Genomic DNA, 21,207 nt, shown 5'->3' on the forward strand with positions numbered 1-21,207 from the left:
CTCTGACGCACAACATTCTAAATAATGATAGGAAATCCGTACAAAGTGTTGACATGTATATTCATATCAGTCCTTCGCTGCAGTTTACATAAGTATTGATCTTTAATGAGTCAACCCAACATTATATAATTATGATAATAAACCTTGCTAACATTTCTTATTAGTTAATTCTATTATGATATATGATAACAATAGGTCTACTTGACGTTTTCTTTCCTGATATATACGTTACATATAAATATAGTACTCGGATCATTCAATTCGGAATGCCTCGGTTTCTGTGTTTACATTAACAACAAGGTGTTTCGTCATACCTTCCACGCTGGACAAGCCAGCATTTAAATGGATCGTGTAAATTTTAACATGTCATTGATCTAGTATATATACTGCTGCAGTGATGAATGAATTTAGAATAAAACAATCTGAGACCTGTCTCTCAACTCGATCGAGGAAATTTAAGAAAGATAAAGAATGGGTTTATTTTTATCAAAATTAACGACTCTGTTCGAGTCTTTTTCTTCTGGATCACCAGCTAGAATTGTAATGCTTGGTTTAGATGCTGCAGGTATGATCTGTTTAACTGTTGCGATAAAAATGTTTCATATTATTACATTTGTAGAGATAATGTAGATGAACAAATTGCTTGTAAAATTAACTACATATTTTTTTTTTTTTTATCAAATTGATCTATTTATTTCTCTTTTATGAAGCAATTGAAGTAATAAACATTACTTTTTTAAAATTCAATTAGTATCATTATTTAATATTATTATTTTATTAATTCATAAATATGATTTTCAATATCTTTTTCAACCTTGATTTCATTGTTGGAAATTATTTTTAATCGCAGGAAAAACAACGATTTTGTACAAAATTAAATTAAATGAGAACGTTTGTACCATTCCCACCATCGGATTTAACGTGGAGACCGTGTCCCCCGTAAAGGGTGTGTCCTTTACGGTGTGGGACGTCGGGGGTCAGGATAGGATCAGACCACTATGGAAACACTACTACCAAAACACAGAGGGTAGGTCTACGGTTTACTTATATATACCCGTTATTATCAAAGCAATTTAAACATTCGCCTTGTCATTAATCTAAACATTCTGTTAAAAAAACATTGTAATCTAATGTTTATTAATTCGCCAGTAAGTGTTCAAAGTTTAAAATGAATAAAGAACTGTTGAAATCATGATCAACAATGAAAATTTAAATGTCAAGAGATATTTGTTTGAAAAATATACGTGTGTAATCTATATCCTCTGTTGGTAATTTCAGGCTTAGTGTATGTGGTGGACAGCAACGACAGAGAAAGAATTGTCGAGTCACGTGAAGAATTGTTTGGAATTCTACAATATGACGAAATGAGGGGAGTTCCAGTGGTGATAATTGCTAACAAGCAAGATCTTCCAAGTATGTATGAATCAATGCACCTAATTAGAATAATATATTTATACTGTTATAATAGAATATAATTAGAATATTCAGAATATTGTTATAAAAAAATCTTGTAGATAGGCAGATACAATAAGATTCTAATTATTTTTTATCCTTTTTAAAATTTTGGATTTTATTTTCATTTGATCTCTGAAACATATCGTTATTCAATCTGCTTCATGTATAAATAACTACATTTTAATAATTTTTTAAATACAAATTATAATATAAGTAATGTCATTCCATTATAGATGCTCGTAGTACCTCTGAGGTAGCAGAAATGTTGTGCTTACACAAACTGACGTCACGAAAATGGTTCATTCAATCCGCATGTGCAACAACAGGCGAGGGAATTTATGAGGCCATGCAAGAATTATCAACTATGGTCAAAGACTACAAAAAATCACTGAAATAAATCCTAAATAATATCTCTATGAGAGCCACCACAGTGTCTTCCTATGAAAGCTACCCGTGCGTATGCTACGAGCTGAAACCATGACTGAGAGTGTAATCAGGACCTAGTATGATGCTGTACACGTCGCCAGTAGAGTGCATCATGGTTTGGCGATGATGTCTTATCAATAAACAATGTTCGTAGCATTTCAAATTCATGCTGCATTTTGAATCATTAATTTATGCTGCAAAATACATTTAATCATTGGATGCTAGTGTGATTTGAATCTTGTTTGTTGTTTTATGTGCACAATATTACTCTACATATCAATAAATATTTATGTTTGTCAACCTGACTTTTGTTTACTTTTTCCCTACAAATGTAAGGGAAGTTTTTTTTCTTCCGAAAGTTGTGGTGCAGAAATGAATATTCACATGTATATTTGTACCTTGATCACAGTGAATATACATTTCTTGTAATAGAGCAAAAGTATGTTTGAAAGTTTTAAATTTAAACAATAACAGGGTGCAACAGAACATATATCTTGTATATATAACTAAGACTGCAAGCAAATAGATTTTGTCTTAATTTTAATATCCCCCCTCTTAAAAGTAGGGCATATACATGTATGTAATATTTATGGATATGCTGTTTTTAAAATTCAAATACCATTTCAAGTGAAACGTGCCTTATATGTATAAAAGAATGGATTCGAGATGCTTAAACATCAAAATTTTAATTGTAAATAAATTCCCTTCCTTGTACACCTATACATGTATCAGTAAATTCTTCCACAGATATTTAAAATCCATTATTTTCTTGGAATTCTACCATAATGTAAGATGAAATTTGTTTGTAAAGCATGTTTGTTTATTATTCTCGAGAACTATTCTCTGCTTCCTGAATATTATTCTGTAATGATGACAATTTCTAACTGAAGATAAAGTTCAAAGGAGATTCTAGGAGATTTTCTAGATCATTTGAGGCACAATGTGTGATCAATATTTTGTAACAAGAAAATTTTATGAAGGAATCTCATCGAGATATGCAAATTTCAAGGTTATGTCTTTTATCCAGAACCCATGCTTTAAAGCAACACACTTACATAAATTTTACAAAATAATTTCTTGTAAAGGTATAAGCAGTCTCTGATCCGGACTCACGGATTTGCAGTTTCTCCGTTGAATTGTATTTCCCACAGAAACTTAATTTGACAGCAAGAAAACAAAAATAAACGTGTATTGTTTATAGAAGGCAAACATTTCTCAAAATGAATAGACGTACTCATTTGAAGACAGTTGTTAAAACTCAGATTTTAAGCTTGATTCATATTAGCTTTTAGGAAGGACTTGACGTAGAAAATGACGTGACAATGAACTTTTACTTGAACGTAAAAAAACCCAAAACATCCAAAAGTTATAAAGACTCTATTCTATTTCATTCATATTAAATAAAACCTCTTTTCTGAACAATATGAAGACAAACAAAATATATATATATATATATATATATATATATATATATATATATATATATATATATATATATATATATATATATATATATATATATAAATCACTGCAAATACCAACAACACTGTATATCCTAAGTGTCGGATCTACTAAATAGATACAAGGTCAAGGATGGAAATTTATATAAAGCACTAAAAATGACCAACGACACGAACAATAGAAATTGTCAAATTTTCGGGACGCCCTGTCCCTTCCTCAGGACGAAGAAAAAAGTTAAGCAGTCATAAAAACAAAACTTATTTCTATTTTCTTTGTTTTTATGACTTCTTAACTTTTTTCTTTGTCCTGAGGAAGGGACAGGGCGTCTCGAAAATTTGACAATTTCTATTGTTCGTGTCGTTGGTAGTGCTATCTATCTATCTATCTATATATACTATGATGAGATATATAATGACATGTCTAGTTAAAACAAATCAATTTCTGACGTGTATTACATAATGAATTGTGATTGAAAAGACTTTTTAATAAGATAAACAAAATATTTGATATTACAATATTATTATAATAATTATATAACTTGAAAGCATCTATTTAATAATTAATTTAACATAGTATGGGTTGTTTTATCATGCTTACTTTTCAATGATATATTTAGCGGAATGGGCATTTTACATTTAATATCATATTAAAGGAGATTTTAAAGGCTCTCTCTCCTCAAATTCTGATATTAGATTATGAAAATTTGCCATTTCCTTTTCTTTCAGCTAAAGACCTGTGGAAAATATATGTTATTTTTGACTATCACACTGTGGGACGTGGAAACCGGTCCTTCGGATGAGACCGTATAAACCGAGGTCCCGCGTTGCAGTAGGTGCTGGCACGAAAAAGATCCCTCACCGCTCAATGGCCCTAGGTGCCGAGTATAGGTCAGAATTTGCAGCTCTCCACCGGCAAGTGGTGGTGTCTCCATATGAGTGAAAAATTCTCGAGAGGGACGTTAAACAATTAACAAACAAAACAAAAAATAACTATTACATTAAAACTAATTCGATAATCAATCAATGCGGGAAAAATATTCCGTAAACCAATTACTCATGACTTTTGCCAATGTATTATCGAAAATCCAGGCACCGTGTTCGTATTTGTATATAACGAAGTGCTTCGTCAGAAATGTACACGTTGGAAGTAGAACAGCATTTAAATTTAACGTGTTGAAAATAACTTGTCACTTAAAGCGTACATAAAGACCAAAGGTTTTTAATAATGGTTGAAATATTATAGGAAACATATTACGCTCGAACTTAGAAACTCATATTTAAGAAATGGGTCTTTTTCTCTCGAGGTTATATTCAGTCTTTGAATCTTTCTGTGAGGAGACACCGGCTAGAATTCTTATGCTAGGATTAGATGCTGCTGGTGAGTTAAGTTATTTAATTTGTCCCCATCAATTTATGATTTCTTTTAAAAAATAAATAACTAAATGGAAGATATTCGAATTAAAGTTTTATACAAAGTTTGATATGGAATTTATTTCACAAATCTCAGAGGATTTTTCCTTTAAATTTTCACAAGAGCAATCAAAAGTGAAAATCTCCTGTTTCAGCTAATGTTTATCTTTGTGTTTCATAAATTTTCTTCGGTTTTTTCGGTTTCCCTTTTCCCTCATTAGCTTTTCTCTTTATTGAAATTTTAAAAAAAAATTACGTTGTGAATGTAGATTCATATTATGTATATAAAATGCAAAAATAAGGAAGCAATTATCAAAATCAGAACAATAAGAGACTTTAATTTAACCTTATTATTATGATTATAAAATATGAAAGAATTAATTTAAATTTGCGCGATTCTCTAAAATGCAGTAGAGGGTGAAAATTTTTCACACAATTAAATAAATATGGTTACGCTTAATGAAATGATGGTGAAATAAATAATAAATTTCGACCCTTTTATTGAATAGTGAATAGAAACCCAGCTAATATATGCATTTATGTGTACTTTGCAGGAAAAACTACAATTTTATAAAAAATTAAACTTAATGAAGTTGTGAATACTATACCAACGATTGGATTTAATGTGGAAACAGTGGAACCAGTGAAAGGAATCTCCTTCACCGTGTGGGATATTGGTGGACAGGATAAAATTAGACCTCTGTGGAAATACTATTTTCAAAATACTGAAGGTTCTATCTGTTCAGTGTACTAATTTAGCAGATTATTTTCTGATCATAATATGAATGAAGAAAATATTTTTTACAATCACATAATTTGGTCAGGTATCTGCATTACTTCTACCTTTTGTTTGAATGTCTGACAGGATTGGTATACATTGTTGATAGTAGCGACAGAGAGAGAATGGCTGAAGCTAGGGAGGAGTTGTTTGCCATACTGAACAACGATGAAATGAGAGGTGTCCCTGTAGTTGTGATGGCCAACAAACAAGACTTACCTAGTACGTATATAATTATGATGTAACTGTCAAACGAAACATTTCAGCATAACATCCGTTGAATCAGGATAAAAACAATATACACCTACATGTAAACTCAATTTATGTTAAAAGCTTCAAACCTGGAGACAATGAATATAAAAATTAATCGTTGATTTTTCGATTATTTAACTCCTTCGTCATTCATTTTTTGACAAGTTCTTCAAAAAATTGTTTTCTTATAGATGCTTTGAAATCATCAGAGGTAGCTGATATGATGAACTTGCATAGTTTGACATCCAGAAAATGGTACATTCAGGCAGCATGTGGCAAAACAGGAGAGGGGGTCTATGAGTCTATGAGAGAAATGGCAAACATGGTTAAAGAAAACAAAGCCGGATCCCACTGAACTTTGACAGGATATTCAGGCTTGTATTATCGGCACACTGCACAAAGAGAACGAGCCTTTGAGATTCAAAACTGATGTGCCTTAGAATATTCTCTCCAACAGTTGTTAAACCATGTCAATCATGTGTATCTATGCAGGATTATTGTACAGTGAATTACATATATGATACCTCGTTATTTTGAGATATGAATGAAAAAAAAAAGATCTCCGAGATTGCAGATTTGTTTTGTATTATTATATATGTATTGCAACAACTATCTATCCTGAAATCTTTTTGTACACGTTGAGTGCATTCTTTTAGCGTAGCTGTGCCCCCCCCCCCCTTTGAAGGCACAAAAAAGAACACTGATACACGTGTGGATAATTGCTTGAAGACTACTCGTGCCATAACTGTATGTGGAGTTGAATAAACAAAAATCATGTATTTTAACGCATTTATGTTTTTTTATGTGACGTATACATGTTTAATTTTGGTATATTCATGTTTTAAATATAATTCAAAGTAAAATACATTATTCATACATTTTTATAGATTACATGTATTAATAAAATATACATAAAATTCATTATTTATATAATATTTATACTTAAAAAAGATTTGTTTGTAAAATGCCTGAAAATATAAAGTACACCAGGAAAATCTTAAACAAATACTAGAATCTGTAACCTCTTTATATGGTATGTATATTCTAGTCTTCATATTAATCAGCAATATTTGAAGATTTTAATAATACAGCTTTTCCTTAAACAGTTTTGAATTGAAAATGTTGAGTAATAACAAATAAATGCCAATTTATTTAACTTTGAGTCATTGAACAATCCATTTAATATTAGAATAATATATTTATTCCATATATATATATATATATATATATATATATATATATATATATATATATATATATATATATATATATATATATATATATATGACGCTCGCCATTTTATCGATTTATCGATCGGAAATCCGCGGAGTGTGTTTACATTTATAACCGAGTACTACCCCGACGTCCGTAGTGACATGCTGGAAATAAAATTATACCGTTTAAATGGAATAGATATTTCATGAATCGAAAATTACTTGTCATTCATTGAGCATATTAAATATACGGGACTCGGGTGCCCTGATAATTAATAGAACGATAATGTGAAGAATAGCGAGTTTTAGCTAGTGAAAATCCATTTACAAAGAAATGGGTCGTTTTCTCTCGAAATTTAAATCTATTTGTGAGTTCTGTAAAACAGAGACCCCGACTAAAATTCTTTTACTGGGATTAGATGAAGCTGGTGAGTATTTTAATAAATGCATTTAAAATTTAATGCGTTAGACACGAATTCAATACCAATACCTATGTTATATACTACAAAAATACAGTATGATGCAATACGTTTTTATATCGGACAAAATGGCGGCGTGTTTACATTGAGACACGGTAAAAATAGGACAGGGATTTGGTAAACTATTTTTAGCATTTAATTTACAAGACAAGTGATTTATAGTGGGTAACAAAGGGAATATGACAATGATTTGAAAAATTCGCTCTGAAATTAAAAATTGAAAGCAGCCTGTGTAAAATAATAATACCTTGATAAACGTAACACAGGGACTATATTAAGTTAGAGGTGTTCGTTAAAAAAGCAGCAAATCCGAAAACTAGTTATTCCTTTTTACGTTTATTACAAAAAATATATATAAATGTTTCAATTTGAATTAAAAATCAGACTCCTTGATTCATTCAAACAGACAGTTATACAAGAGATCAATGCTCGTGGATCAAGGATCTGACTTCAATCAGATTGAAGTTTACAGATTACAAGTGAACTGTTTGAATCGTCTTGCTCCCGAGAAAAGCGAAGACTGACAGTGGATAATCACCATTTATGAAAGAAGTTTTCACATATGAGTCTAAGATAGTAGTTGGATGAGATTCCCGTGCTTACATATGGGGAAAAGAATCAATTAAGGGTTGGAGGAAGCGCGATAGACCATTAAGCAATGTTACATGTACCAGACTGTGATTTTAGGGTGATCACATTGCAAGAAGTCGACACTATTTCCACCTGCAGATGAGTTTATACATGTATGGGCGTTCCTGTGTTATGATGGATTTAAACATAAATATAATTACCATTCTAGCTAGCAAGTAAAATCCTATTATTGTTTTACACTAGGTTTAACGAAGTGCAGCTTACAACGTCATAATGACATAATACTAGCCAGGAAATAATGTCAACAAAACGCCACCACGCCATTTCCGATCAATTCCGAGTCGTATATTGAATATAATAAGCTTAAAAGGTTGCCTTACAATATAACAAGTAACGTTAGTATTACTTTATTCAATTTCTAAATGAAAAAGTGACATGTTGCATCACTATTATGCAAGGTGCGCCATTTTGTCCGAATAAATTATATCTTCTTTTATGGCCTTCTTTATATCATGTTACAATTTTTTTTGCATAGGTAAGTCGACAATTTTGTATAAAATCAAATTCAAAAACATATGTTTAACAACAATTCCAACTATTGGACATAATGAAGAAACTCTGAAACCTATAAAAGGAATTACATTTAATGTGGTGGAAGTTGGAGGGCATGTCAAAGTTAGACCACTGTGGAGGCACTATTGCCAGAATACTGAAGGTAATCAATACATTCTTCTTCTCCTTTTTTCACCACAAATTGAAGCGCAATAAACTACATGTAAAACAATTTCCTATTCCACAATCACTCAATTTTTCATCACCACATTATTTGTTATCGTCTAGGTCTTCCATACTGGGAAACCTGTTTGACTTTTCTATTCTTTGTCTAAATACACACTTTCTTTCAATGGAATACTTGGAGGTGTTTTTTTTTTGGTCAAAATCCTTGCCTTTTTTACTCTTTTTTCTTTGGTCAGGATTGATATATGTCGTAGACAGTAGTGATAGAGAGAGAATCGCTGAATCTCAGAAGGAACTGTTTGACATTCTTGATATTGATGAGATGAGAGGGGTACCTGTTATCGTAATGGCTAACAAACAAGATGTACCTGGTACGTATACTGACGAAATTCAATAAAGAACAAGATACACTCAATTTCTTTTTACTATTTGTAAAAGCACTTAAGTTTTGTTTTCTTTGATTTTTTTTTTTTTTTACATTTTATCTATTAGGTGCAATGAAAACAACAGAAATTTCCAATTTGATGAGTTTGCATAAGATTACATCCAGAGAATGGTTCATCCAAGCAACATGCGCAGCAAATGGAGATGGAATATACGAATCCATGTTAAAAATGGATAACATGGTCAAGGAAAACAAAGAGGTCTCAAACTAAATTCGTAGGGAAAAACTTTGAGATAGCAAACAAAAATAAAGATTTGTACTCTTTGAATTATTTGTCACTAAAATATGGTTGTTCCATCCACTGAATTTGAAAGTTGTTTTCACGAGAAGAGAATGGACTCTGAGAGTGAAACGTATCATGATAGCATAATTATGTAAAATGAATAACGAAAACAACTACTGAAATATAATTTTTAATTCATGTATAACAATTAACTTTATAAATTGTTTGAAGGCCTAAAGAATACTAACTTGGTTTATCAGACTTTCCAGACAAATCTTCAAAGGTTAAAAAGATATCGATATGCCCTGAAACTTGAGTTCTATTCGTACGATCGTTAAGACGATTTTTTCTAAGAAATTTAGATAAACTATCTACATGCAATGGGCATGTGCATATAAGTTCAAAGACAATGTGCAATGATATGAAAACCATTCCTGAAGTACAAAATTGTGCTTTTTGTGTGGGTTCATATGCTTCAATCCTTTTGTCATGTAAATTCTGAATTAAGTGGCAGTAAATGCAAAATTGTTGAAAATTTTGTATTCAAAATTTACAATATGAGACTTTATACTTAATAAAACTCAAATATTAACTTAATAAAACTTCATGTATCGTCAACCACTTTAATGTGCAATGTTCACATGTAGCCGAGATTTTTAAACGTTCGGTTTTTTCGGGTGAGAGGAGGTTCCTAGTTTAATATGCACGTTACCCAAAGGAAATGATGGTCGTACGGAGCGCTAATCCTGATACACAAACAGTATACACAGGAAGTTCAGGAGTTTTAAATGCAGAAAAAAAATAGCAATCGTAAAACATTTTCGTAGGCTTGTATATACATGATTTATAAAGTATTTGTAGAAATGACTAGTCATTCGTTGATTCATGACCAATAAACATTATGTCGAGACTAAATTAAAATTAAAATTTTAAATGAAATATTAAATTGAAAACTTAATATGTTTTAGAAGGTATACATGATGATAAGTTGATGACAAGTCAAAATGTGATTGTATGTTTCTATTGCTTATATCTTCGCTCTTGAAGAGTAAAGGGGAATTACTGTACAGCATATATTCCACAAACAGTACAATTTAATAGAAGCTTGTGCCACAAAATTTGACATTGTTTCATCTGAGAAGCTTTCAAGGGATCCAATATTTCAAACATGAAATAGATACTGGCATATCTGCGTGTATAACTAAAGTTTTTCAATATTTTTGAAGAAAAAAAAAGAGATTTAAAGATTTAATAAGATTCGTTCCCTATGATGTCCATTGTAATCTCATCATCTTTCCTTTTGTACTTGCGGAAGAAGTAAACCATCCCACCTCCTAAAACGAGGCCAAATATGAATACACCAAAAGCTGTTCCCAGGAGTAGAGCTGTAAATAAATGAAGTCGGCTTAATGACTGCCTTGGAATATCAGAAAAATTGTTTCAGTCAGAACAAGAGGTCTTTGTGAAATACACCAGAACTTAGCGCACCTGTTATCTGCTCAAATTGACTTATTTTGACCTTGTGGGTTTTTTTTTAACCTTCAGACAAGAAAAGACAAATCCTTTGAACATAAGCTACTTTTCTTACAGGTTCTTTTCAACACAAATTTTGGCCTTCAACTCCTTTTGCATTGATTTCCCAGCTGATCTTTAATTAGGTTCATGTCACATCTTCTGACTACCTAACTTTGTGTCAATGAACTTCTAACATTGCTACATTACAAAGTTATAGACCAGAAAGGAATTTTATACTTTCCATCTCTGTAGTCTTGATCTTGTGTCTTACGTCTAGAAATATTTTATGATTTACCTAAATTTGAATCCGACTTTTGTGGAGAGATTTTACTGACAACAGTTGATGATGAAGAAGTATTGCTGGGTGCAGTTGTTGAAGGATTGTATACTCCTATAAAGGAAACAAAGTTAATTGATTCAGTCATCGATAAAAAAAAAAATAAACCTCTGCTTATGAGAGAATACGACTCTCCTTCTGACAAATTTATATAACTGTCTCGATTACCTCATGTGAGAGTACTATAAAATGAAATAGAAAGTGGTGTTGTATGCAGTTACGTGAAGTATAATAATTGCAAAAAAAATTAAAAACATCAACTCACTAATGTACAGATTACAGAATCCACTAGAAGTGACGTATCCGGGTCCAATCTGCTTTGGCGTTGAAGTCATTAGTTCACATTTAGTAAAATTACCACAATACGCAAAAGTACGGCAGTTAACACTCTCCTCTTCTATACAAAGTTTTGCACATTGGTCAACAGATACTCCATCGAATTCCAAAACTTTCCCAAAGTTCATCTGCTTTCCCTCCACAAATTTAAAGTCATCGATGTATTTACCTTATTTATAAAAAAAAATCACCAATATATTTATTTTAATTGTAAAATAAAATAATCTCAATCCTTCAGATACATAATCACTTTGTACTAATTTCAATATTTGCAAAATTAGGTTTCTAGGATATATTTCTGTTAAGTAACGATTGATTGATTGCATGTTGTCAGCCACCCCATTCGAGAATTTTTTCACTCGTATAGAGACGTTACCATATACCGATGAAGGACTACAAATTTAGACCTATACTCGGCATTCAGTGCCATTAAGCACTGAGGGATCATTATCATGCCAACGCCTTCCGTGACACGGGACATTGGTCGCATCCGAAAGACCCGTGATTTTTGCTTCTAATGCCGGGTGCTTGGCGAAGAAACAGTCACTACCTTTGTTTATATATTAGGTTTGGCGCGGCGCGGCAAAAGAGAATCGAACCTGGGTCTCTCGATCACGAAGCAAACGTGTTGAGATACGAAAAATGTACCCTTTTTTGCAATTAGAGATATATCCCTGTTATTTAAGATGATGTAACAATTGTAAAAATGTCAAAATGTTCTATAGATATTGTGGTATATATTCACAAAGAAATCGAACTACTCACGTGAATAGTGATTACAACTTGGAGTTTTCTGAAACACAGCCGTAGGAGCGTCCAGTTCATGTGTATTTTTTAATCGACATGTTTTTGAATTAGCGCAGTAATCAAATGATTTGCAGCTGTCTGTAACAGTGCACTGTTTGGCACAAAGGTTTGGAGTAGGAACCGCCATTATGACATCATCAGCATTTGTTGGAAAAGTTGTCCCAGGTTTTGCATTATAGTGATCCAAATATTGTCCTTCCAAGAAAGTAAGACACATTGTAAGAGAGAGTATCATTTGTTAATTGCCAGAAATGTAAACTAACCGTGGCAGTAAACCAAGGTCCTTCTGACATATATGAAAATACAAAATAAAGATTTATTATTAAATGTTGTTTTACATATCCTCTGTATGTCCCTACTTGTATAGAGGTCACAGAACTTGTGAGACTGAACGAGGGACTGGTTAAGATCTGGGTGTACTGAGCTGAGGAGGCACAAACTCTGTCCCGAACAGTACATAAATGACTGACAATCAAACAGTTCCTCCATTAGACACTCCGTGGCACAGTCGTCAACCGCAACACCTCGAACTGTGTATTCACTCCTCACCATTATTGAGTTCTGTTTGTACACCGTGAAATGCTTCATTGTCTGTCCTACCAAAGTAAAAGTGAGTATTGAGTTTGTAGAGGGGATTTTATTGCTGCAAAAATGTTTACATTTAAAGACAGATAAGTTAATTCCTACCTCCCTGAATAACGTCACTTGAGCTTGGTATAGTGTCTTTAATGGTAGATGCAGTGTATATTTTCTGAAAAAAGTAGTCAAGTTCAAAGTTATTTATACGTTTCTGAAGATACACAAGAAAACTTTCCATCTCTTTTTAAAAATAAAGTAATGCATGTATGTCCAATGATATGGTTATTCAGTGACTTACTGTGTAATTGCTGGTTTTAAGTGTAACGCTTAATTGACCCACGTAAACTGCGTTTTTCAGATTGCTATAAGCCACTAGCAATGTAGGCGCAGGGGCAACAGAGGCGTTTACAGTTTCTTGTCAATATAAAAAAGTATTATCAGTATAAATGGAACATCTGAATGTAACGAGAAGTTAGAAGTTATGACACTGATATTGATATAGAAAAAGTTCATCAAAATGAGGTCTTAGAAGATTCATGGTAAAGAATCACTCACTGGAGTAATGCTGACATGTTGTTTTGGCTGACGGTTGATTCCCAGTTGAGACATGGTGATTACTTAGGTAGCACTTGCCAATGTCTGGACAGAAATCAAAACTATTGCACTGAAACCGATTGATTGACAAACACGCATTGGCACATTCATCGGCAGATTTCAGATTTGCAAACACAGCATTGGTTCCAAGAGTTTTTGTGGTTATTGGTAATTTTGTAAATTCCGCTGATAAAGGAAAAAATCCAAATTGATATAGATACTCATTCACATTTTCAATAGTCATAATTTTCAGTAATCGTAATACTCACTTAAAAAAGGTGGCCTTCCTAGGATTGTCGCGGAGACGTAGATATGGTAAGGGTCATAGTTGAGAGAAATTTCTTGGAAGCGTAATATTGAAGCACCTGATGTTCGAGACATCATTTCTAGAGCTTCTAATTGAAATACTTTCTCATAGATGTCCAAATAAGGATGGTACTGCCCTTTAAGAAAAAAAAATATTCAAACATTATTCAAATTTTATTATTTTGTGTAAAAAAAAAAAAAGCAACATCATTTTTTGGAAGTTTTAAATTTGGTACGTAGTACTTTATTTTCTCTTCCTACCTGGAAATGTGATTTGAAAATGGTGTTGATCTTGCGACGAAAAGCATTTCTTGATGTCGAACAGCGATAAATCGGGTTCGAAGTACTCAAAATCAAAATAATTTGTTGTGATTACCAATGCTTTCTGTAATTCAAAATCATAAGGTAATCAATAAACTAAAAGGTTGAGATATTACTTTGGTACAGCGAATACCCCATGATAATTAATATTGTGTGCTACATACCTCTACAATAATCAGGTCAGTTTTAACCAAGTATTGCTCAGTTACACCTGCATCACTACTGGCACTTTCAGCCCATCCATTCTGTTAAATATAAATTTAAGAAAAATGAATTCATCTCTTTATTTACATGAACTATATTAAGAAGTCTAAGATAGTCTGAAAACCTACCACAATAAAGTAGTATTCGACAATAGCCGTGTACTTCCCAACAAGACCAGGCATTGTAAAATTCTGAAGGATAGCTTCATACACGTTAGTCAAGAAATCTCTGACGGTTCTCTGGAAAAAAAAGATATTTAAAGCTTCAATTTTAGTCAATTACTGGGTAATATATTGAAAAATGTCATTATAGGTCTTCACAGAAAATATGAAGTTATATATATATTCCTCAATTTATTCATAAGACAAATATTATAGAGGAAAATGTCAACGGCTTAACGAAAAGTCAGAGGAAGAATGAGGAAAAATAGAGGTAACAATGAAATTAGATATGCATAAAATTGTCTATTTTTCCAGACAGGTTCATACCTGGCCAATGAAACGCATTTGCGGCGTCAGATGAAAAATGTCCATTGGACTCTTAAGTTTCACCACATACGAACCATCGGTGATTAATTCGGCAAAATCCAACGTACTATCGAATGCCCCTGGTTGTATGGCAGACATCGTACAATTCTCGTAAAACCTGTCCAATGCATACTGAATTCCTAAGTTCATAAAAGAACACTAAAAATAATGCAGGGGAGTTGATCGATTTCAGATTTTCTCAATAAGTTCAAAATGATTCATGAAATAAAACTTACCTGTGTTAAAGTCGTGTATAACAGTCATTGGATTAGTAGAGTAATAAGGGTTTGTGGGTTTTGAATTATGGAAGTCGTATCTAACTAGTTTATAGTCTTGGCTGTACCAAACCTTCAAAATTTGCAAAAAACAGAAGTTCAATGGTCAAAATTAGAGAACGGAATTCATTCTTTTCATCTTCATGAATTGCACTAATGCAGTTACGCTACCTTTGAAACAAAAACTTGTCCATATTGTGGTATGACAATCTCTTGGTTGTAGGAAAAAAAGGTTTTGATAACAGGGACTGTTGTTGGTTGGATCCAACCTAGACAATAACCAAATTTACAATAAATATGCTTCCTCGCACTGTAGACATTTTCTTTATGTTAACCCGAATTCTTATATCCAAGGAGAATACATATATTACTTACATGTAGCATATAGGTATTACTTACCATATGTGATAGTGAGATCGACACCAACATAGGTCTTCAGCTGAAAAAAGTATTTTTAATTTGAGGTTCATTGGTATTGAATATTTCAACAAGCTAATCTTTTGAAAAGATAGGTGAGCTAGCACTGTAGCCATCATAAAACACAGAAGTAGATATCTGAACCCTTGGTTTAAGTTGCTGAATCGCATACTGTAGATTACTGTTATTTCAATTTTGAGGTGAAAAATAAGAGGTCGCTAGAACCTACGGGCACCTAGTTTAAAATAATCCAGTGTGGTACTGTAATTTTTCATTATTGATTTGATTTAAGAAATGATAATAAAGAAATAGCGATATTTCTCGATAAATTTAGATTGCAAATATATGAATCTTTACTGGGACTGAGTCTATGATGACTTGGACCATGTATTTTTGAGCTAAAATCGCCTTTCTCAGGGAAGCATAGGCATCATATAGCGTTTTCTCCACGACAACAGGGCCATTTACAGTTCCTACAGAAAAAAAAAATGACTGAAATGATTAGCCACTTGTATATATTTTATCTTCCATTCCATTTTTTTTTTTAGATTTAATCCATAAGTTGTTTTGTGTAAGTTTATCTTTAAGACTTGAATTATTTTCCAATTTCTCTCGTACTAGAAAAGTGATCACATCCACTTCCATTAACAAGATGAATGGAGCCCTCTGAGATGTGTCGTCTGCTGAGTCGACATGAACCCTGTATATCTCCAGGACAAAAGTCAAAACTGTTGCAGGTAAAGTTATCAAACTCCACACACAGTTTGGCACACATCACTGGATCAATGATGTTTTTGAACATAAAGTCATCCGTAAATTTCGACCTTTGACCTTTCGTGTACGTAAACTGTGCTGAAAAGGTACAAATTATTCTTATAAATAAGTTTTGCACATCGCCACCCAGAATTATATTTTTTTTACCCATGGTTATTTACATGAAATGTTTGAAATAATAGGCATACAAAGGGATAATTGTATCTTAAAATATTGAGCATTGATATCATCTAACCTGCAGCAGACGTTCTGTCAAGGAGGGTTGCCAGGAGATAAACGTCTGCTGTGTCATACTCCACACGGACGTCCTGGATACGCAGTGGCGACACTTGCATAGTTTCACCCAGTTTTTGTCTTGCCCCGTATATGAAGGACTTCGCCAAAGCGGGTTGTAATGCGCCTATATCATCATTATGTACCGTGAATGTTTATTGCATACCTATCTATTGTAAGTAACTTCTACAAAGTTACACGTACGTGCCCTAACTCGATGCATTTTTTTTATTTTTCAATATTCCATCCTTACTATATTTGCATGTAGAGTACGTACTAGATCGATATATTTGAAGAAATGTGTAGTATTTGTTGCCTAGAGTGATATTTGTGATTTTCCTGGGTTCTTCATGTTTTAGAAAGTCTGTTGTATCATATTATTATATTATAATCTGTAGGGGTCGGTTCTAGAACAAGAACTTTTTAAAATAAAAATCAACCATTCATTGGATTGGAGAATATGTGACATGTGAATTAAATATATTTTTATATACGTCATTTACAAACTTAAAGAAGATGAAGGATACAAAATTTACAATACATACCAGGAAATCTTATTTTGAAGTGTACTTTGGCGGTTTGTGAATAGCAAGAGGAAACGTCGAAGTTCGAGAGGTCTGGGTGATTGCCATCAAAGTCCATGATGTTCATAACTTGATGAAAGTCCTCCTAATTAAGAATTCATTATTAAATCTTGGTAATTACTAAAATACTTTATATTAATATCAAATTCGTCATTTTTTTTAACTTACGTCTTCTATGTCTATCGTTATTTTTACAGGAACGTCACGGGTAGCCGCACTCCCATCATTTGGGTAATTGGTGTAATCATCCTTATAAAATAAGACGTATCATTTCTTTGACCATTTTTAACGTTAGAAAAATTGATATACTCAAATTTGTTTCCAGTTCAACGTTGTTGACACTTAAGATTACAAATAGATTGACTTGTTATGCAATTTATCTAATTTTAATGGGAAAATTATTTACTGTAAGAAAGTAGAATTCAATAGTAGCATTTGAAGTTCCAAACCCCTGTACAAAGTAGGGTCTTCTTGCTGAGAACACATCGCATGTCATTTTACGACACAAACGCTAAAAGGAAGATAGATATAGTATAAACGATCATTAAAACAACAAAGTACTCTACAGGCTGAAGTCATCTTTATAAAAATTTCTTGTGTTTGGTTTTCTTTGCATTGGATGTTATGAATAAAGCTTTAAGATCCTGATTCTACTGTTTATTCTCTTACTCCTAATGCCGTCTTACCTTTCCGACGTAAGTAAAATTTGAATCTAAATCAAATAGCTGTAGAGGATTTTTCATGTGTAACACAAACGACCCGTTGGTTATTGTGGCTGACATAGTTTCAGCTGCCCCAAAGGCTTTACTTGACAGAGGCAGTACAGTACAGTTCCCATAGAAGTTATCCCTGACGTACCGCACACCTGACAAACACGAAATATTTTCATTTCATGCGATTTATATAAGATTTCCACTGGAACATAAAAAGACTTTAAATATTTATATTAAATTACAATAAAAATATCAAGAAATATGAAAAGTTTACAACAGGTTGGCTATGTTAAAGGAATACGATCTTTGTTTTCATTTTTACAATGTTGAAATTACGTCAAACCTCCATTGAAGTCGTGCACCTCCGTCAGAGGGTTAGTGTTATAAGTTGGTGGGCCAGATGACAATGGTTTATAGTCGGTCCTCACCAACTTGTAGTCTTCGTCGTACCAAACCTTCTCGCCAAAACAGAATCCAAGAAGAAATGGTGTATACGGACAGACTAACGTGTTATCACATCAATTATTCTAATAATTATCTAAAAACAGGTGATATTGCCTTGCTATACTGTTGATCGCCTTATGATATGAATAATATAGTGAACTGGTTATCATGATAGAAGTATTTATTATGGGCGTAAGGAATTGAGACTCTGTAGATTGAAACTTACATCAACCGTGGTCACCAAATTAAGTATTTCATTAATAACTTCCATTCTATAGTAGAACTGGGAGGGTATCTGAGGCAGTCCCCGCGTACTTTTTCTTCCTGGACAAATTACTCCAACAGGTGTCTGTAAGGTAAAAATTCAAGAAGCAATCATCACACTATTCTAATTAATTTCCCTCCCTGATTTTTTTTTTTTACTATGAGGGTTAAAGGTACCTCAAAAACAGTTGTGATATCATCCGGAAGTGACGGGTTAAAGCTGTAGAAGTCATACACGTGATGAATCGGGCTTGTTCTTCCGGGACCCTGAACCTCAGCACGGACAGGCACACTGACAAAGCTGGATGATGTATTCCAAATGCTTTCCGCTACAAGCAGACAGTCTTATGTATTTGAAGGTCGATATACTCACGAAAAATCAGTTTAGATTTATACTAGGTTGTTATAAACACAAAAGAAAGAAAAACAAAGCTATTGTAATAAATGTATTTAGATTCTCAACACAGTTTTCATACCTGAGAAGTAGTAATCGATTGTATAATTTACTTTTGCTCCAGACCAATGGAAAATAGACCTCCAGTGATTTACTATGATTCCCCGTATCGATTCCTGGCCGAGGTATGTCTGAAATTGAAACAGGGTTATTTTGTCCATTTCAAGCAAAATGTTCATTATGATACCCCAAACATGGACAGAAAAACTTGAAGTATCAACACACTATACCTCATTGTATTTACTGCCAAACTTCAATGCATAATTGCTGTCTAAAACATGCAACCTTCCATCCTCTCTCATTTCACCGAAAAGAGATATTGCCATTGATGTACTAATATTTCCAACACTACAGAATCCATCTGAAACAACAATTGTACCAAACATGTGCATATTGTATTTTAAAAGAACTAAATGAATCCAATAAAATTATTAAATATGGGGTTATTGTTATAAAGAACTGGTAAAAATATTCAATCTCCTTTATTTCTGTGTGAGTGCACTGCATATGTATTATTAATTTTTTTTGTTATTTTGTTTCTTTTTGTCTGTTTGGTCACTTATTTGTTTTGTGTTTTAGATGTATATATATATTAAGCATGATTTAAAAAAAAGGATAGAGCTCGAGTGAACAATATTTGACGACGTCGACTTACTGGTGACGTAGAAAATCTCATCGGTATCAAAACTGTAGATTATACTTCCTTGAACAGCATTCTTAAGTGTATCAATTCTCACGCGGTTACCCTCATAATCAAAGTACTCAACAATATCCACCGTGGTATTTTTGTCCACTATATTTAACTCAATTCGAGTCTGGAAAAGGGAGGGAATCTGAGGAAGTTCGGGCTGAGGTGATGCTACAAAAGGCAAGCAGCTAAATCAAAAGCAAGAACGGCTTAAAACAGAATCCAGTGACAATCATTAAAAAAGTCTAGAACACAACGTTCTTTTTTTTTTCCTTAATTTGAAATGTCGTTCAGGAAAGCGTTGGCGTCAGTAATCGTGAAGATTTTACTCCCTCTACAGATTTCAAGATTTCCTTTTTTGACATTAAGTTCTTTCAAGTGCTTTACGTAATATTTACTTAGTAATTAAGTATTTTGTTTACCCTTTATCTGTCTCTTGCAATGCATAATTTACTATCTCTTTTTTTCTTAGGTTCATAATTATTTGGATCATCGTGCTCAAAATAAGCTATTTTATTCTTTTTGGATCTCCTGTATAAACAATGATGTTAAATTTAAAGTAAGATAAATGTAATTTCTGTGCTGAGGTAGCCGTGTGTACTTATTCCGTACCTGTAGTTAATGCATCCGCGTCACAGAAAGAAACCAATGTGAGCGTCAGTATAGGCAATAGAAGCAAATATGAGAATTTTACCTACAAAAAAGATGTATTAGTCAAGCTACGTGATATTTTTATAAAGAAAAATTTATCTATAACACTAAAGTAGAACATTGTAAACAAAACCAACAAACCGTCATTATAGTAGGTCTTCATCCGTACATCACATGTGATACTGTACGGAGATAATTTATCAGAGTTTGATAAAGATTAAAGTTGTCTGATTAAATAACAATAGTTATAAACATTATCACGTGTAAGTACAAGTATTCATTCTTTTGAAATTATAATATACCTGTTGTGGTATATTCATTTACCCTGCTTTTTGCAAGTATTTTATCCCCTAAGACAGCTTATAGGGGATACAACTTTTTTGTGTACAAAAGCTCGGGGTAAGATTGAAAAAGAACAGAATCACCAAAAGGCACATATTTCTGCTGCATTATAATAGGCCAAATCCAACTCATATTCAAGCTTAAAGGTGAATTACTGCTCAGATATCTTTCATAATTACAACTGAAATTTCAGGTGCAAGTTAATAATACAGAATATTAAACGGATGTATTGAAGTTGAACTTTGTGTGCGTGCATATAGCCATGTTATTTAACATGAGCATGCACATTGTAATCAATCGGCAATCCTCGGCTGATTCCGCTACGCTCCAT

The 21,207-nt window shown here is 32.7% G+C and overlaps 3 protein-coding genes and 1 pseudogene across 3 annotated transcripts; 3 read left to right on the forward strand and 1 right to left on the reverse strand.

Annotated features, from left to right (window-relative positions):
- Positions 1 to 467: 467 nt before the first annotated feature.
- Positions 468 to 2,097, forward strand: LOC133190169 (uncharacterized). Its single transcript, XM_061325652.1, has 4 exons — positions 468 to 565; positions 851 to 1,027; positions 1,279 to 1,413; positions 1,689 to 2,097. Exons 1-4 carry the CDS (start codon positions 472 to 474, stop codon positions 1,850 to 1,852), a joined length of 570 nt encoding a protein of 189 aa, XP_061181636.1. The 5' UTR covers positions 468 to 471; the 3' UTR covers positions 1,853 to 2,097.
- Positions 2,098 to 4,614: 2,517 nt separating this feature from the next.
- On the forward strand, positions 4,615 to 6,136 carry LOC133190757 (uncharacterized; annotated as a pseudogene).
- A 1,161-nt stretch (positions 6,137 to 7,297) lies between these two features.
- Positions 7,298 to 9,507, forward strand: LOC133190756 (uncharacterized). Its single transcript, XM_061326448.1, has 4 exons — positions 7,298 to 7,423; positions 8,601 to 8,780; positions 9,040 to 9,174; positions 9,296 to 9,507. The coding sequence occupies exons 1-4, from the start codon at positions 7,330 to 7,332 to the stop codon at positions 9,457 to 9,459; spliced, it is 573 nt and encodes a 190-aa protein (XP_061182432.1). The 5' UTR covers positions 7,298 to 7,329; the 3' UTR covers positions 9,460 to 9,507.
- A 1,196-nt stretch (positions 9,508 to 10,703) lies between these two features.
- On the reverse strand, positions 10,704 to 20,330 carry LOC133190610 (uncharacterized). Its single transcript, XM_061326300.1, has 30 exons — positions 20,306 to 20,330; positions 19,851 to 20,054; positions 19,426 to 19,556; positions 19,218 to 19,326; positions 18,919 to 19,070; positions 18,704 to 18,826; positions 18,377 to 18,488; positions 18,007 to 18,185; positions 17,727 to 17,831; positions 17,489 to 17,569; positions 17,282 to 17,405; positions 16,699 to 16,863; positions 16,308 to 16,541; positions 16,047 to 16,162; positions 15,672 to 15,711; positions 15,444 to 15,541; positions 15,234 to 15,345; positions 14,959 to 15,137; positions 14,599 to 14,709; positions 14,431 to 14,511; positions 14,207 to 14,330; positions 13,909 to 14,082; positions 13,601 to 13,825; positions 13,344 to 13,459; positions 13,154 to 13,217; positions 12,826 to 13,062; positions 12,425 to 12,661; positions 11,589 to 11,828; positions 11,282 to 11,377; positions 10,704 to 10,856 (listed from the first exon to the last, which is right to left on the reverse strand). Exons 1-30 carry the CDS (start codon positions 20,328 to 20,330, stop codon positions 10,720 to 10,722), a joined length of 4,131 nt encoding a protein of 1,376 aa, XP_061182284.1. The 3' UTR covers positions 10,704 to 10,719.
- Between the last annotated feature and the right edge of the window lie 877 nt (positions 20,331 to 21,207).

This window comes from Saccostrea echinata, unplaced genomic scaffold (assembly GCF_033153115.1).
Source record: "Saccostrea echinata isolate AGI-Se365-2 ecotype Australia unplaced genomic scaffold, CSIRO_AGI_Sech_v1 ptg000022l, whole genome shotgun sequence".
NCBI classification, from domain to species: Eukaryota; Metazoa; Mollusca; class Bivalvia; order Ostreida; family Ostreidae; genus Saccostrea; species Saccostrea echinata.

Bases quoted from the DNA above. Each gene is read 5' to 3' on its own strand.
- LOC133190169 (XM_061325652.1), top strand. From the start codon at position 472: ATGGGTTTATTTTTATCAAAATTAACGACTCTGTTCGAGTCTTTTTCT. The intron at 566-850 runs GTATGATCTGTT...TTTTAATCGCAG, and splicing joins GCTTGGTTTAGATGCTGCAG to GAAAAACAACGATTTTGTAC. The intron at 1,414-1,688 runs GTATGTATGAAT...ATTCCATTATAG, and splicing joins TAACAAGCAAGATCTTCCAA to ATGCTCGTAGTACCTCTGAG.
- LOC133190610 (XM_061326300.1), bottom strand. From the start codon at position 20,330: ATGCATTGCAAGAGACAGATAAAGG. The intron at 17,406-17,488 runs GTAAGTTAAAAA...ATTCTTAATTAG, and splicing joins TAACGATAGACATAGAAGAC to GAGGACTTTCATCAAGTTAT. The intron at 14,710-14,958 runs GTATGAACCTGT...TTTTTTTTCCAG, and splicing joins AAATGCGTTTCATTGGCCAG to AGAACCGTCAGAGATTTCTT.
- LOC133190756 (XM_061326448.1), top strand. From the start codon at position 7,330: ATGGGTCGTTTTCTCTCGAAATTTAAATCTATTTGTGAGTTCTGTAAA. The intron at 7,424-8,600 runs GTGAGTATTTTA...TTTTTTGCATAG, and splicing joins ACTGGGATTAGATGAAGCTG to GTAAGTCGACAATTTTGTAT. The intron at 9,175-9,295 runs GTACGTATACTG...TTTATCTATTAG, and splicing joins TAACAAACAAGATGTACCTG to GTGCAATGAAAACAACAGAA.